Source organism: Podarcis pityusensis, assembly GCF_964106645.2.
Source record: "Podarcis pityusensis genome assembly, chromosome: 2".
NCBI lineage: Eukaryota > Metazoa > Chordata > Lepidosauria > Squamata > Lacertidae > Podarcis > Podarcis pityusensis.
This window is the reverse complement of record NC_138029.1, coordinates 44,241,920-44,259,737: the sequence shown is the minus strand read 5'-3', so window position 1 is coordinate 44,259,737 and position 17,818 is coordinate 44,241,920. Positions and strand designations below refer to the sequence as shown.

The 17,818-nt window shown below is 41.6% G+C and overlaps 1 protein-coding gene across 5 annotated transcripts in view; it reads right to left on the bottom strand.

The window, feature by feature from the left end:
* Nucleotides 1-2,034: 2,034 nt before the first annotated feature.
* Nucleotides 2,035-17,818, bottom strand: part of MAP2K7 (mitogen-activated protein kinase kinase 7) — a 35,661-nt gene continuing 19,877 nt past the window's right edge. For 3 of the 5 annotated variants that reach the window (XM_080997026.1, XM_080997028.1, XM_080997027.1), the window contains 10 exons: nucleotides 17,194-17,344; nucleotides 16,255-16,321; nucleotides 16,000-16,113; nucleotides 15,561-15,680; nucleotides 15,332-15,439; nucleotides 13,922-14,101; nucleotides 13,040-13,120; nucleotides 12,393-12,535; nucleotides 11,428-11,473; nucleotides 2,035-11,031 (listed from right to left, as the gene is read on the bottom strand). In XM_080997026.1, coding sequence (XP_080853152.1) covers nucleotides 10,894-11,031; nucleotides 11,428-11,473; nucleotides 12,393-12,535; nucleotides 13,040-13,120; nucleotides 13,922-14,101; nucleotides 15,332-15,439; nucleotides 15,561-15,680; nucleotides 16,000-16,113; nucleotides 16,255-16,321; nucleotides 17,194-17,344 — 1,148 coding nt within the window. In that variant the 3' untranslated portion in view covers nucleotides 2,035-10,893. The remainder of the gene's footprint in view (nucleotides 11,032-11,427; nucleotides 11,474-12,392; nucleotides 12,536-13,039; nucleotides 13,121-13,921; nucleotides 14,102-15,331; nucleotides 15,440-15,560; nucleotides 15,681-15,999; nucleotides 16,114-16,254; nucleotides 16,322-17,193; nucleotides 17,345-17,818) is intronic. The other 2 variants (XR_013983416.1, XR_013983417.1) reach the window with 2 other exon arrangements.

The following is a 17,818-nucleotide window of genomic DNA, read 5'->3' as shown; positions in this document are numbered from 1 at the left end:
TAGAATGCTTTGGTCACTTCACCTGAGGAACAGGGCGCTACAATTTAAGGAAGAGGGCAATAAAGATGATGAGTGAGCCTGAGACCAAGGCTGATGAGGGAAGGTTGAAGGATCTGGTTTGGCTGTGTGGGGCAGAGCGGACATTACATATTTGACAGGTTGCCACATAGATGGAGCAGGTTTGTTGCTCCAGAGTATGTGACCCAAAACAATGGGTTTAAATTACAAACATTAGGAAGAACGTCCTGAACTGTTTTGACAGTGGACAGTGGACTGCCTCAGAAGGTGGACTCTCATCTATTACAGGTTTTTAAGCAGTTTTTACGCTATCTCAGATGCTGCTGTTGTGGGGTCCCTTCATCAACACTAAATGCACTTTGATGCTCTTCCAGCTCTTTGATTCTAGCACCCGGTGCAGTAGGTAAAGCTGAGAAACCAGTCCTTCTTGAAAGGGTTCTAAGTGAGCTTCACAGCTGAGCAGGGATTTGACTCCAAGTCAAGAACAGAAAAGAAAAAGGATAAGAGAGGAAGGCTGTGATAGGAAGACGTAGCAAATGTAAAAGGCCCAGATAGGAGAAATGAAATAACTGGCTGGTTTGAAAAGAAAGCTGAAGAAGGATGGGGGAAGAAATTATAGGAGAAGGGTAAAAATACTTTTGAGAAGAATGTGGAGGTGGGGAGGGGAAGATATAAAAGAATAAGCTTTCTGCATTTTGATTCTGATTCAGCAAATTCTGCCTAAAATGGGCAGGCTGAGTCACAAAACCTCCAAAGCAAATGTACTGAACTTGAGGAAAGATGAGCTCCTAGTCGCAGAAAAAATGCTTCAGCAAAGAATTTAGTCAATTTTCTAACATGGATTAGGTATCAGTAAAAACCATCACCAGTAATTATCAAACTCTGCTTCCATTTTGTGAGTGGTTCTTCTGCTGCATCACTGTTCGCCTCAGCAATTTTCAGCTGTCTCCAGGTAAGGCAAATGGACTATCCATGATTCTGGCTTGATTCATCCCCAGAACATAACTCCCATGTAAGTTGAGTCTCACCTCTATGACAATTTTAGCATTTGTACTCTACATGTTAAACAAATGCAGGGGACAGGCCAACAGGTCACCGTTTCCCAAGTTTACGACAGATGACATGTGGCAAATGTATTCAGCACATTACGTTCCAATAGTCAATTTGCATGATTTAACGTTGCACCCAGAAACTGCTACGTTAGTTTTAACTGTAAACTGCTTGGAGGCCTCTGTACAGCCCAAAGACCAAATATGATTTCCCCTCCATCTTCAAATTATCAGTTACCCTTCTTCTTTGAATGACAAAACAGATATTGCTCAAATTAATGCATTCACCACTTGCTACTCTCTTCTGCTTGTTACGTTACACATTTTGTTTTCTCATATTGTAAACTGTCCTGTGATCCTTGGGTGAAGGACAGTATAGAAATTTTAATAATTAATACTACTTACTTATTCCAAGCTTCAAGTTTGTCAGATCTCTCAGCACTTCCTACCTCTGAAATATCAATCTTTTAGATCAGGAGTGGGAAGCCTTTATTAGCCTATGGGTCACATCATTCCCTCCTGGGCGACCTCTGGGGATGGGCAGCAGAGACAATGGGCAGAGGCAAAATGTGGGTGGAACAACAAATGTGAACTTTACCTTTGGACAGTAGGCTAGCTTCCACATATATATGCAGCCCCTCTCTGTCCTTCATTCATGCAAGAGGAGCTATAAGAATTCAAGGACACATTTCAGACAGTCAAAAACTAGTAGAGGAGGATGAGAAGCTGGGCCAGAGTGTGTGTGGACTGGGGGGAGTCCCAAAGGCTAAAGAGAGAGACCTGGAGAGCTGCGCTGAGTCCCCTTAGCCTCAGGTTCTCCACCCATTTAAAATCATGATGGAGTCCCTTAAGGTTGCCAGGATGCCTTTCTTGTTGATTCCAAGTACAAAATGATTCATGACTTAGAAGTTCATTCTGGGGAAGGAAGCTGCTTTAAAACTGTGCATGAAATGGAAAGAAACAGACATTTAGGGAAAGAGAGTTTTATTTTTAAGCTTCTATGAGGGTTTTTACAAACAGAGTAAAAAAAAAGCTTTTCAAAAGTAAGCAAGAATGTCATTTACCTTATACTATTGTAGGTATGTTTCTAAATCCAAAAGTTCCACTAAAATTGATCAGACTGGCCTCGCTGCTTGGAGGCAGGCAACTACTTCTGACAAGCTGTTTGGACTGCTGACGGGGAGGTGGGGTGTTGACTAGGAAAAGGAAAGTCTCTGTTCTAAAATTTGGTGCATGCCAAGCAGTGGGCAGTGAAATTTAGGACAGTGAAATCGCACTGAGAGGTGACTAGCAAACCATAACTGGAAATAAGTGACACTGAACTGTCCTATGTTGCTGGACTGAACCTACAAGGTTGGGTCCCATAGGGCACAGAAAAGAGTGTTTCACAAAGACTCTTGAAGACACCCCAGGGAGATACTATTCTCTTATTATCTTTTAAAATCCAAGGTACAACTGATATTTTAAAAAGGGCAACTGCTCGATTTCTGATTTCTCAGCATGTAGGGAAAGCAAGGAGCTCAGCAAATTATCCACTCACCTCCAAAACTGGCCAGAGGGCCTAGGGCACTCTAAGCCTGAAATCATTTAAAATCAAATCATAAATCAGAACATTCCTCTTCTGAGACAAACTCCAGTACTTACTTTATTGGAATTTACTCAACATGTTATCCCTGGGATAAGCCATTTCCATGCTTTCGGAACGTCATTATAACATCTAGCATACTAAGCCACATTAAACCTTTTCTTGCCTGTGACAAATGGCTCTGGGAACAACTGGTGCTGGTGGGAAAAAACCCTCCAACAAGATTAAGAGGGTCCATTAACCGGACATTAAACTGGAAGTAAGTAAGGAGAGCTACTAATAAAATGGCCTGCTGTGGGGATAGGAAGGAGATGGTTATGCTATTAAAAACTCCACAAACTTCCAAACAAATAGCTGAAATACTTTGGTATATAGAGCATTACTTTCTTTTTAAAATGGTTTGGTTTACAGCACCAATGTGAAACTAGAGCCAAATTATTATTTTTTAAAAAATTAAGAACCACTCTACAGGTAAGTGTATATATATATGGTGACAATTTTGTTGTTTTTAAGAAGCTCCCCTTAAGCAGGATAAACAAAACAGGACTTCTCTCCAGACCTGATCCCAAAGTTCTCTGAGATAACCATTTCTCCAAACTTCACTGTGTGAGTGTGCAAACCATCTCTAAAACTAGGATGTGACAGAAACAAGTAATGTGAACTGTCTCTCCTAAGTCCCTATCCTCTACCTACAGGCACCCCCCATCAGTTCATGTTGCATGCCAATTCCTATGCTACCATCCTGAAATATTGTGTTCTTGTATTTGGGCAAAATCCACTACAGCTACAGAGGAACAGTATTTTCTCTCTACTTGGGAATAAAACTCAATATTGGCAGGGTGTCTGCAAGTTCTCCAACTCATCTCCTGGTCAATCTTCCTCTTTTACAGGGCTATAAATTCTCATGTTTTTGACTGCAACTCTTGTGAATCGGGTGTTTGGAGAGTAACCTAGAACAGCTTGATCTACATTAGGAAAAAAAATTCTTAAAAGGTAACTGACTAGCACTTGTTCTACATTAAAATTCTGAAGCCAGCAGGCAAGCATAAATATTCAACTTATCAGCTTAATTATCATTTTAAAGCAAATTTCATGAATTCTTCAACACAGAGTTTGGTCAATCTGCATAATCATGATTCTCTTGATTTCCAGCCTCAGTCCTTCTTCCAATATTACCTATGAGCAACTTCACCGACTCTTATCCTTATGATATTGAATCCTGGGAATTTTAAAGTTATATGATTCCAAGACTTCGCATGCCCAACCACAGCCCAAGCATTTCAAGTCTCTTAGAGAAGAATCAAGCACTGGAATTAATTTGGACTGTGGTCTGCAACCTGAAATTAAATCTGTTTGTGATGCTCCATTCCTCCACTTTGAGAAAACAGTCTACTCACCAAATACTATAAATGAAAAATACACCCTCCATAAGAAGTCAAAGAAAGGGAAGTTTTAAAAAATAAATTAAACACACACACACACACACAGTTCCCTGTGGGCAATAAATAAATGTGCACAAAAGTGTAGCTTTGATTACTTGGAACTAACATGAGGGAGGTTGGTTGAGCAAGCAAAGCTAAACTGCTGGCCGTCTGAAACCTTCTGACTGCTCACATGAGTACAGCATTGTCCTGGTGGATGTCCGTGATACAAAGCTTCCAGGTGTTTCCATGACGCCGATTTCAGTATAACAGGTCAGCAAAGGAAGATACAGCATTGGAGAAGATACAGCAAATTGGCTACTAGTTCTATGGTGGCTGCAACTCAAGTCAATTTGGCTGCCACCACTCAGTAGCTCTGCTCTCAAAACCCTCTATGAAACTTTGGATCATGCCCTTTTTAATGAAAAGGCAGCAAAGCAAAAGTTTGGTGGCTACAAAAATAAAACAAAATACAAAAACAAAATCAAGCAGCCCCTAAAGCTTAAGGTGTTCAGGCAGTCCTGAATCAAGACAAGTGACCAAATTTACAAGTAATCCAAAGTTAAAGTCCCTTTCTGTATAAGATAGAGGTTACTTCTATTTACTTTAACATGCAAATTTATAATATATGGTATATAGAGAATATAGTGAAATGCTAATGTCTAGAATATAACCATCTACCCAGCTAGTCTCTGCCTTACCTTTGGCATGATTTTTTTTTTTACAGTTTTGTTTGTTTTAAAATCCCCCATTTGAATTGCATGCACCACACGCTGCACACCTGTGCCCCACCCACCCCAATATCCCCACACACTTTAAGAGCAGATGTCAGGCAGGCGATTGTAAACATTTAGCCATCCAGATTAAAAATAACATTAACAAAGATTTGTTCTAAATTAATACATTAAAAAAATAATTTTAAAAATGCAATAAAACTGCATTTTTTCCTCAATTTTTCTTGAAAAGACATCTTGTGTTTTTGAACGTTTGAAAAAACCTTTAACGTTTCCCAAACCTATCCCACCCCTGTATGCTCCCCCCACCATGGCAAGCTAAATTATAACCTTCTTTTGAGAATGGAAAACACCCTTCCACATTTGAGAGTTAGGCAATCTCCTGATAAGAGGTTATTCTTGCTTTCTCTTGAAGTAAAGGGAAGATGAACCAGGCTCTTCAAGAGGTCAATTGTTTTTGGGTGGTCTGCCGTGTCTGAGAGCTTCAAGTCCAAAGGGAAATAGAATACTGTATCCAAACTCATTTCTTGAAAGGGACAAATGTGCAATTTTTTACAGTGAACCCAGAAGCTTTCCGCTTCAAATGCTGAACAACAATCTAATAATTCTGAACCTGTGTAAATATTATGTTTTATAATCTACCCCCTCCCATTTTTTTTGAACACCGGCCATGTTCTCCATCAGGATAAATTTTCAGTTCACAAGAAATATTTTCAATTTTGAATTTTAACCTTAATTGACATTTGCACAACTTCTATTTTTTTTACAAAAAGAAAAATCTGATTTAGTTCTGGGACTTTACCAAGTCATTGTACTGCGTTTCATCTAATAGTCATTTTATAAATACTCAAGTACATACTTCACTATGTACTGAAGTGCCTGCATGCAAACAGTCTAATTCCCTTGAAGACCCTTGCTGGTATCTTTTGCCTTGCTAAGACAAGAACACAAACTCAGACACCTGGAGAAATCTCTTGGTATCTCTTCTAGCTACTGCTCTGCTGTACATATGATGAAATGTGCAGGAAAAATCTCATACGTCACATTTCCAAACATGCAGGCAAATTTATTTCACAACTTTGTGGGAGGAGCACTTCTAAACCTTGACGTCTTGAGGCACTAGAGAAAGGAGAGCCAAAAGATTTATATATTTATTTAATGGCTGGAACAAGCTTCCAGATGGAAAGTTAAAACAGCGCAAAGCTGAAGTTACTTATTTTAAGCAACTTTTTTTTTTTAAGGGCTCTTTTCTTAAATTCCAAGTTCACAAGATACGACACAAATGTTCAATAAATATCCACTAAAAAAATCAACGGACAAAATAGCTTTTCAGGAGTTACATTACAGGAGGCACTTATTCATAGGACCTGACAGTTCCATCACTTGGAATCTTAAACGGAATAAAGCTTTTAGGAGCAGCAAAGCAGATACCTACAAATTCTTAAACACCAAGAAGAAACAAAACCCAAAAGCCATCTTTAAAAGAAAAATCTCATCATTGCAAAGCCAATCCCATCATTAGGGGCACCTGCTTTCCATTAGCACTAGAAAACCCAGTGCTCTAATAACATTCTTGTACTCTCAACCATCTTCCAACCAATGCTTCTTGATTTAAGATTTCCAGGGCCTAGCCAGCCACTAAAGATTAACCAATTCATGCTGGCAACTGCTAATAAAAAAGTTTTGAGAGGCTCTGTGCTCTAAAGCTAAACCATGGTTTTTAGGTCAAGTCAGAAGGTAGATCCACTGCTAGTTCCACTTTTAGATATCAGCCACTTTGGAAAGGTACCAGTGCCAGTTGCCATACCATGTATCACCAGTTCTCTGCCAACTAGTATGCTTCATTTGCTAAAGTACATTTCATAGAAGTCCAATGGAAGAACAGGTTGTAGAGCCAAAAGGAGGGCACACCCAGCTTTTAGGACAAGGCGATAAAACCGCTCCCATTGGACTGCTTCTACTAACCCTTTCTATTTATCTCTTTCCCACACCTTCTGTACTTCCCAGTACACACCGCACATTAACTTGACATCCAATTTTAAACACCACTTTCTTCTACACACAGCCCAGTGCCGTTCTCACGTGCTGTTCTTCCACCTGGATCTCAAGTCCAACTTTTCACACTTACAATATCTCCTCTGTTCCCTCACCTGCGCCAGCATTCTCTACCCAAGGTGCTTCACTTCCCCGACAAAACGACAAGACACGCCCAGACCTTTGATGACTACCAGCCTACTTTCCAAGATGAATTCTCAAAAGTGGTGACTAACTCCACAATTGCTGGACTGTGCAAAAGCAAGCAGAAGGGTGAGGGCCTATCACTGAGATAGATCATCCACGGAGAAGACTACTGCAACTGGTCCTACTGGTCACCAGGGCTTTAGTTCTCCTATGAGTTTCTCATTATATCTTTCAGACACTCTACCTTGTCCACTGCTATAAGGGGTTTTAGCCTCTCCCCACTCCTTCTCTAGGCAGTTCAATATTTTGACAGTGTACTGCTCTTCTTGTCATCTTGTGGAAGATGCCCTAGAAAGCATGCTTTACTCTTCTCCAAACCATTTTTTGTGTGCAAGTGACATCTCAAATCTGCACCTTTATGGGATCATTCTTGTATCAATTTGAAGTTGGGAGGCCTGAACGATTCCTAACCAAAACACATTTCTGTGGCAAAATGATCTCCTATGCCCTTCACCCCGACAGATGGTATCTCCAAGTAGTCTTAATATGAGCTTTCTTGTTATTTTGCTCAAGTGAAACGCAATACTGCATTTCTACTATGTTTGTCCTCTACCCAAAGAGCTTCCAATACGGCAAAAAGATCTTGCTATTGAAAATAACAAAGTCTTTTGCCTATGCGGAACCACCCATTTATTTATTTTTTTGAAAAGCATGACTCAATATCTTGAAATCAAAACCATGTCTGGATGTACATTACGGACTCTCTAAATCAAAGTTTAGGAAGTCAGCAAACATCAGGCATGCATTCTCCCCCTTTACCCCCCCCCCCCGGTGTTGGTGCAGAGATCCTGGTTAGTTTCAGCTGCAATTCCCCATTATGTCTGAATTGGCAAACTGTTATTTTACTAACCAGGATCAAACCATGGTTTATTATTACTGCTAGAGAACTGTAACAGCTCAGTTTACTATTTCAGATCCAATGGGAAACTGTAGTTTACTCTAACAAGATCAGATCACTAATGGGAAAGGTAAGTGTGTGAGTTTGTTGTTTGTTCCTGGTTCTCAAACTATGGTTTAGCACACTATTTTCAAGCTGCTTTCAAACTGTGGCATAATGTCTTTGGAAAACACTCAGATTTTCTTAAAATTCTGGAGAGTTTAGGAAGACATCATAGCCAAAGTTCACAGAAGAGGCTAAATAAACATCTTGTTGAAGCCTCCACAATACTAAAGGAATTCTTCTTGGAAGCTAGGCATCTCTTAAACATGCACCGCAGCACCACCTTCTGTTTTTCATTAGACACCCACAGGTAAACTTCATTGCTTTTCCTACTCCACTTCCATAAAAAACATTAATATTCACTCACTGTTTCAACAGTATGGACGCATCTTAAATCTGAAACTTTCTGTCTCTGCTCACATTTTAGTTTTCACCAGCTCTTCACTTCCAACTTTCTCTCATACAGCAAATGTCTTTTCATATAATACACTCCACCCATTTTCTTTTAGGCACAAAACCACCTACTCATAAAGCCTGTGTGCAAATGAAATTGCCTTCCTTCATATTCCGCAAAATGCTGCCACATTAACAGTCACTACTGAGGTCAGCAGAATAACTGAACTTCCACACTGTGTTGTAACGATGTCCCAGTCACAAAGAATGAAGACCTCCACCCTCTCAGGAAATGAACTCTCCATGTCCTCCAAGCTCTTTGGTAACTTGCCTCATTTTGTTAGCAACTATCCACTCTAAAAATCTAATCAGTCACAGAAAACACCCACCTACTTCTTCACAAGTCAAGCAAGTGCACTGCCCCATTTTCAAAGGACCCTCTTGGTCTGGTCTGACTTTCTGGCAGGTTACCCAGCACCCCCAAGCACTTTGTAGGACATGCCCAAACATGGATCATGCTGTAACTGCTCCTCCCTCCACTAATTCTGCCACTGAATGTACCTAATTTTGGCCCCCCTTGGAAACATAATACAATATAGGAGCTCCCCCTTGGAAACAGCCAGAATATAGATGGAATCATGTCTCAAGGAGTTGTACTAAGCAGACAGCCCAGCATCATCAATGACCACAGGAGCATCTCCTTTTCAGGACATCCCAAGTACTGTTATGACTTTAGTCTAAAACTTCTGTGTGCGTGTGTGTGTTGGGTTCATGAAGTTGATCTATACATCTAGTATAGTACGGCATCTGACAATGCAGTGCACCATCATGCCTGCGCCACAAGTAACCACTCTGACCCAAATATCCATAGGATTGAGACAAGAGCTAAGATTATGGTACTCCAACCTTTGCTAGCAAGAGAAAGCAGGAATAAGCCTCACCTTCAGGTTAACAGTCAGAGCTTCAGGACTGTGCTTTAACCTCTGGACTACCTGAAATGCAATTGGGATTGGCAGAATTGACTCAAGAAGAAAACCAGGATTCATTCCCAAAGTCTCTGACCACCTCTCATTCCCAAGGCTGATGGTGGCAATTGTTGCCCCTAAAGGTTTATATGACAACTTCAATGACCCAGAGACCTTGGTGCCTACAGCATGGCCCCAACACCTTGGGAATGCCTGTCAATTAGAGTTGACTGGAATTCTGTCCCTTCTGGCTTCTTATCCTGTTAAAAACACTAGCAGAAAAAAAAGCTTTATTCTGAAAGAGTAGGATTGAGGAGGGTGCTCAGCCTTCATCCTCCAAGCCTTTTGGATAATTTAGAATCCCGCCTCTGAGATTTCATGAAGTCTGAGCATCTAGACAGACAGTGCAGATTCTAGCCCATGATCTCCAAAGAGCAAACTCTGACCAATTCTCAACTGGAGATACACACTTGTGACCAGTTAAGAATCGAGTCAATTAAGTCCACAATAGGGCATAAACGTGTTACTATTTCAATATATTAAAGAATCCCTAAGACACAGCAGTAAGAATCATTTGGGCTGAATCTTTTTTTTTAAAAATGGCTTTCTTGATGCCAGGATTATCTTTTAAGTTCTGCTTTTCCTTTTCTTAAATACTGGAAGAAAATGAACAAGCATTTATCCTAGCACCAAACACACACTTTGGTAAATAAAACACCACTGACAAAACTTTGTTCACGCTCAAAACAAAAGATAGGAACCCCTGAGTTCAAAAAGAATTGAAGAGGGAAAAAATAACTTTAACTGAGCTACTCTTGGATGAGAATAATTCTCAAACCTACACTTTCCTGTCTCCCCAAGCCCTAAGAAAAAATGAAACCAAGACAACAGCAACAGCTAAGCTCAGAATCTAAAGCAGCAGACGACCCATCTACGTCCAGCCCCATTCCCCCTCAGCAAATACAATCCCAAAAACACAAACGAAAAAACAAAAAACAAAAACAGACATTAATAACGCAGGGATGGGTGAACGGGTGCAGCAGGCGACCCGCAGCACCACAAGTCCAAACTTAATAAATAAGTGGTAAAAAAAATATCTTCTTTTTCCTTTTGTGTGTTTTGTGTCTGTTCACAGTGCGTGAGCAAGGGTCACTGTTGAGCCTCCAGACAAGGTGGAGAGAGACAAGCAGGGAGCAGCTGTCACTTCGTGGCAACTCCGGATGGCAGGCGCTCTATCACAGAAAGATAACAAGCACAGGCTGGAAAAGGCCTTGTATTCTTGGGCTGCCTGATGCCAGAAACGCCAAAGGCTCTAGAACACACCCACATTCCAGAAAGACCAGACAGCCACCCCATCTCTTCATGGCAATACTGAAGGAAAAGACAACATGGGCAAGGGTGATTTGAGCAGGTGAAGCAAACAATTCATGCCACTGAAGAGTTGCTGCTGTGAGGGCAGGTGTCTGTTGTGGTGCTCTCTCTTGCCCCACCTTGCAAGCTCTGTCTGCCAAGGGGTCCTTCCCTGGCACAATAGCCACTCTACATGGCTACCTGGTGAAGAATGGCAGGTGGTGCTGGCTAAGGATGCTACTCGTGCGGGGTGACTCTGTCTTAGCCATGACATCTTTGAACCAGGATGCCACATCCACTTCCAGTGTCTCATAACGCTTGATGAAGTTATGTTCCTGCAAAGGAACAGGCAAAACGAGATGGAAAATAAGCAAGGGAGTCACACCACCTGTGTTATTTCTACAGAGCTGTGAGCAACAGTTGTCAGCTATAGCTAAGCAACAAGGAGGATACACAACAGCACCAAACATGAGCAGGGAAAAATCTGACCAAAGTCAAATAAAAAAGTAAAAGAACTTTCCCTCTCCTTTAAAGAAACTATGTGGAGAAAAGAAAGGATGTCACTTTATTAATCTCAGCTTCCATGCCAGTTGGCACAAACCAGTTCCAAGAAATGTTACTGGTTATTTCTAAACTTTAAGGGTTGGCAGAAGCACCCACTGTGGCCTTTTTCCAAGCCCTGGGGGATTTTTTAAAATATTCACAATGAAAGAGGTGTGACCAATACTTACAAGTAGCTTGTTGTACTTTGGTCTCTTCCTGTGATCTTTAGTAAGGCTAGAAATAACAGAAACACACATTCAAAACACATGATCCAATTTATTTTATGGAGCAACCAACACGGCATGTTTCCGCTACCTGATGCATAATGGATCCTTGCAAACAGAGCTCATATTGACATAGGTCTACTCTAAGTTTCAAACTCTCTCAGCCAAACAGGATGAAGTCCATTATCCTGCCATACCAATAATCTTTCAGGGTCAACTTCCTATGCCCAGTATCCCATGGCAGTTTGCAACAATCTTACGTGGGGTGGTTTGATGGAATCCAGGAGTGGCAAGTTGGACACATAAGCTCAAAGTTAACTGGAACAAAACAATCACTATCAGAAGTTGATTTTCTGTTTGAACATTTGTGGAAGTGTCAATGCCAGTTGCAAGGAGTGCAATTCATTTACAGCTGCCTAATTGTTGGAAGGAATGGAAACAAGGAAAGATGGGGAAATGTAACTAACTTATGACATGTTACTTTTTATTTCCGTGGCAATGAAGGACTTCTTACACCTTTAGAACCGGTACATCAGACACAGAAAAGAGGTAAGAGCCAGGAATGTGTAGACAAGAAGAGGTCATACACAACGATGTGCTAGCCCAGAATTTAAGCACAGCTGTCCTGGAGGCAGATATGGGATTTCCTTTCTAGGTGGAAATCACCAGCACAGGTTGAGTTCAGTCTTTAGAAGAGCATGGTACCAGTTTGAACAAGCAGAACAGTTCCAATTCTTTTATATACACTATTAATAGTACTGAAGATGGGGTGCCCTAGAATGAACATTAGCCAATATCTGAGAAAGCAACTGGTGTGCAAGAGTTCAGCAGGAAAGTGAGGAACCAGCTGAACTGCAGGGCTTCCTGTCTATGTAAGAAATGTTGAAGCAGCTGCTCTACATAACATGAATTTAAGGCACTTCACTCACCAGTCTTTCACAAAGGACTGGAAATCCACAGAAAATCCCATGTTGTTTGGGAGAAGGGGAGGATCTTCCTGCAACACCTTGGTGAGGACTTCAAAATCTGTTTTACAGTTCTTGTAGGGGAACTGACCTGTAGCCAGCTCAACCTGCATTAGGGGTGGTAGAGAAATGAAAAATAAGTGATTAAAAACAGAAATAATCTAAAAAGCATTATTATCATCAGCATCTCTTCAATGATGCTTCAGTGATGTATATGCCACTATTTGCATATAAGCCACAGGGCAGTTACAACAAAAGTAAATAGATAAAAGTCCATACAAACAACACAATTCTAAATGATTGTACAGAAAGAGACGAGAGCAAGAAAGGGAAGAAATGTAGAACAGAATGATCACTTGGCTTATCCAGCCTCAATAGTAGAGACAAAAATGGGGTTCAGGATAGCCAGAATTCAGCCTCCTTTGAATCAGTTAACTCCATTAAAAAAACTGAAGAAAAGAGAAGAAAAACTCACCCCAAAGCTTATTGCTGTTTATGTCATGTATTAAGGACTGCATACATTAAAGGATGGTTGAGATATGATCCAGAACCTGAAGATCCCAACAAGGGTACACAAATTTCCTTAAAAATGGGGAGCAGGTTTTACTTACCAGAGAGATGCCCAGGCTCCAAACATCTGCACGGATATCATAATCTGGTTTTGAGGGATCAGGGGGATCTATTCTCTCAGGCTGGAAACAAAAAGATTATTACAAATTCAGTCAAAAATAAAACCTCTTTGCCACTGGTCTCTTTATCTGCACCTAGCAAGATTCCCCTAATTACAGAAGCCAAACCATGGGTGGAATTGAATGCAGCACGAAGTGGGTGTGGGTGTGGGTGTGGGTGTGGGTGTGCACAGAATGAATGCCACTCACACAACAAGACTTCCCCCATCCTCCTAAACCTGTTCTGGGGGTTCCCTCAACCTTCCAGAGCAGATTTAGGGGGAAGCACATGGGTACATGGGGAGAGGAGGGAGAGTCTCACTGCATGAGTGGGCCTTGTTCCGTGCACACAAAAACTTAGCTGAATCCCACTGGATGTTGCTAAGACAAAATTGCAGGCTGTTTTGATACCGTAACAGCATCTGCATAATAGCTGCCATACAGTTTCCCAAAAGCTCAGGCCAAATCTAGTGACAACTTTCTACAGTAAAATGCAAGCGATGGAATTCTTAGTCCTGCAGAGAAGTTATCGTGACACATGGTGCATTTCAACGGCTGCAACGAAGTGGGTCTGGCCTAGAGCACTGCTAGGATGAGAGACTGCTAGGGATCATACCCAACCCATGCAAAGCAGCTTGGAGGAAGAATGACATAAAAGTTTAACAAATAAAGAGTATTTAATTAAATCATACACAAGCTATTCTGAGCAATTTGTAGGAAGAGCAACATACAATGTCCCTTTTTTTTTTTTTTTTTTTTGCTCAGTTCCATCACAGCACAGCAAGATTCCTGCTGCTGTTCTCTCGCCATCTGCCCATCTCTTACCGCCATATATGCTGCACAACCAGCACTCCGGGTTTTGGCTTTCGAGTCCACCAGCCTCCCACTGATCCCGAAGTCACACAATTTGATTTGCCCCCTCTCATCCAACAAGATATTTGAAGGCTTCACATCTCTATGGATGACACCATGCTTCTCTTTCAGATAGTAGAGCGCTTTGACAATCTGAAAGCAACACATCGGAAACAATGCGGAAGAATTAATCGTTGCTCACTATAAGGAAAACAACTCAGAACTAGTCTAGAACTCATGATACCCTTTTATCAACGTGCCTGTAAAAACATGTTGCTGCTTAGAGAACAAAGGTTAGGCACTCAGCAATCAGTCTGAGGCTTTCGTGATACTTGGAAAAGATAGTTTCAGCTATCTGGGGCAAAACGTCTTGTATACACAACAACTTGTGGGGAGACAGCGTTACAGCACAGCCCTTCAGTCATGCAGATTACCAAGCAGTTTTCAGGGATACCACTGGGGGAAAAGAAAGGTGGCGTGTTCATGAACTGTTGTTGCTATTGAAATGCTGTTACTATTCTTGGAATCCTAAGGTGAGATATTGGGCTTCATATTTTCAGTGTGTGATAATACTTCAGACTCTTCAACCGAGCCCTAGATTTTATCACATCTCATTATGCAGCATCAAGGGGGGGGGGGGCATGGCCAAAAGGAAATCAAAACAACCACGCAGAACAGAACGCCCAGTCCTGGGTTCCAAATTTTGCCAAAATCCGCCCAACAGTGCAGTCACTATTTAAAAAATCTTATTCCCTCTGCTGTCCACAACAGCATTTTGCTCCAAGCAGGGAAGCTTAGCTCATTTTTGTGTGCCAAAAGAGAAACAGAAGTGTGAGGCTTAAGTAAATGGAGGAGAATGGTATATAAAATAACAAATAACAAGTGGAGAATGGTTGTTGTGCCTTCAAAAACTGCAGAAAATGCAGCTAAAAAAGAATAATACCTGGATGCCATATGCAGGAAGGAGTTTGAAGCACAACGTATCTCCTTAAAAGCCATGATCATGGAAACCTGGAAGCAACTAATGGCTCCCCTGTGTCATAGACAAAACAAGCCAGGTTCTAGCTTGTCGTGTTGTGTGGACCTGGACTCATGGCTTGTTTCCTACAAAAAAACCCCTCAAGTGGTAACCCAAGAATAAACCTTTGTTACCACTCATCAGTTTGGAGGAAACAAGCCATGAGCCCAAGTCCAGGCGACATGACAGACCAGATATATAGCTTGTTTTATCTGTGAATCTGCCACAGCTGGAGCAAGGAAGGAGTACTATTAAGTAGCCTATACCAGCATGCTATTCGTTCCATGTTTAGCATGACATGTGAACTGGGCCAATGTCTAGATGGGGGAAATGTGAGATTTAAATGTAAAAAGAAAAAACCTCACCGCCACAGTCATCTTTCCCAAGATCCTCTCAGGGATAGGCCCTTGGATTCGTTTTTTCAGCTTCTCTGCACATGTGCCCATTAGCTCCATGGCTATAAAAACATCAGTCTAAGGGATGGGGGGGGGAGTAAAAAAAAAGTAAAAGTTAAGGTTATTATGATGTGGCTGTTCTAAATACATTGAAAAATACAGACGGACTTGAGAAAACAGTAGCATCGTCTTCATTTACATTTGTGATGAAAGTTCCAAAGCACTGAACAATGTAAGGACAGTCATGACTCTTCAGCACCACGTCCAGGTCCATCAGGATCCTCTTGTTCTCCTCTTTGTTACCAGAACGACGCATTTGCTGAACAGAGAAGAGAATGGAAATTAGGAGCAGAAGTGGAAAGAGCCAAAAGAGTCGCGGGTGATAATGCTTTGACCCACAAAGGGCCTCATGGCCCTTAACTGTTTTATGATTAATTCACAGAGCATCACTACTTTCCATCAAAGAAAGTTAAGGCCCCCTTAATCCTGCCCAACTGGATTCTCTCTCAACAGCTGACACAGGAACCAAATAATCTGTGGCACCTAAGAGTTTCACCAGCAATGAACCCTCTAGAAGTCCAACTCTGCCATTTCATCTTAAGCTATCTTCCACTCAACACCCAGTAGATCTACCTCACCTTCACAGCTATGATGTGTCCAGTCTTCTTGAAACGCATTTTCCACACCTGTCCACACGTCCCACTTCCAATCTCACCCAGATTTTCTAGGTCATTGATTTCTGCTTGGTATCTCTGTGAGAAGATGAGCACATAGAGAAGCTACTCATCAATCCATTTTATATGGAAAAGGGTGGGGAGTTGCTTTTGGTTAATTCTTAATATACATCAGGCTTCAATATATTTCGAACTGCTGCACCTCTCAAGTCAGCTCACCTGCCCTCCGATGGTCAAGTAACCCGTTTGCTTCATAATTTCCTGCAGTTTCTGATCAATCTCTATACTAGAAAGGGAAAGAGAAAAAAGGAAAAATATTGTGTTTGCTTCCATTTAGCCATGGCACACGAACATCTCAGACCCTTCTCTCTGCAGAAACGGACTCCATCTCTATGGAGAACCACACATTCCTCTTCTCAACCAGGGCATCTAGACAACCCTACGAACTAGTAGATCTCCATCATGAGAGAATTTCTAATATGAATTCAAAGCCAGCAACTCACAAGTCAATTACATAACAAGACACCTCAATCTGCAGATCAGAACAGTGCAGGTTAAATCATGAGTTTTTATTACCTGGTGAAACCCAAAAAAGCAGGTCTTCTACTAACTCCCAGGGCCATTACTGTATATTTTTGTGTGCATGCTATAAATTACTCATTTAGCAGACAAACTTAGCACGTTAATTCACAAACAGGAGAGTTTAAACTTTGCATGGGCTGCTACTGATATTACATGATATTACAAAAAAAAAAAAAATGCAACTCAAGGCAACTAGGGGTTATGAAAGTTCCATATCTACCTAACAAAGATGGTTTGAGACAGGAGCCCTTTTCAAAAGCTCTGCCTCTTACATCAAAAGAACAGTGTGAAGCAGCTGTTAAGACTGTGGCAATAGCAATAAGCAACAAGATTAAAGTGCCTAGAGAACATTCAGTTCCCCAACACGCTATTATCCACGGCTGTACAGGCACAAGGACAGCAAACGCTTCATGTCTTGTGCGCAGACCTGTCTGATCAAATGGCAAGCACAACATAAAACTTTTGCTCCAAACTGCTTCCCTTTCTCAAAACAAGTTGGTCCCTCCGGTCTCAATACAGCAGTGAAGATGAGCACAGCACACCAGAACCTGCCTCATTTGCTCTAGTTCTGCTTACCTCTCCATGCTCTTGTTCATGTGGAAGGGGGGCTGAGGAGGCAGGCCCAGAAAGTTTCGGGGGCGTGACGGATGAGTGTGATGATGCTGGGGCGAGCTGTCCAAAGAGGTGGAGCGGCTACTTCCATCGTTGGCTAAGGGAAGCTGCAATGCTGAGAGGAGAGGAGAGGAAAAGTCAGGCAGAGAGGCTTCAGTGCATGGGCTCCAGGTTCAAGCTAGGTTCCTTTGCAGCCCAAGCCCACAATGTTTCTTGTCTTGAAGGCAGGGGTGCTAGAAAACCAGCCTGTGGTTCCAATAAAAAGTCAGTTGTTACCTTGACTTCTGAGGTGTCAGCTTAGCCCTACTGTACTCCCAAGGTGTTCTAAAATCCCATCTTCTCAAATCTGTGTGGAAGCCACAGCATTTAACTGTACCATCCTGGGGATAGCTCTATCTGGGCACAATGAATAGGTCTTCCCCTGTTTTTCTGAGAGGATGGCCAGGCTTCACTCATATGAGGATCCATGCAGCAAGTTAAACTGGACTGTTGGTGCCTATGCATATATTAAAACAGTTGGCATCTGTTGACTGGGAATAAGCCATAAACTGGCATATTCATGTTACATTGGTAGGCATCAGTGACCTGC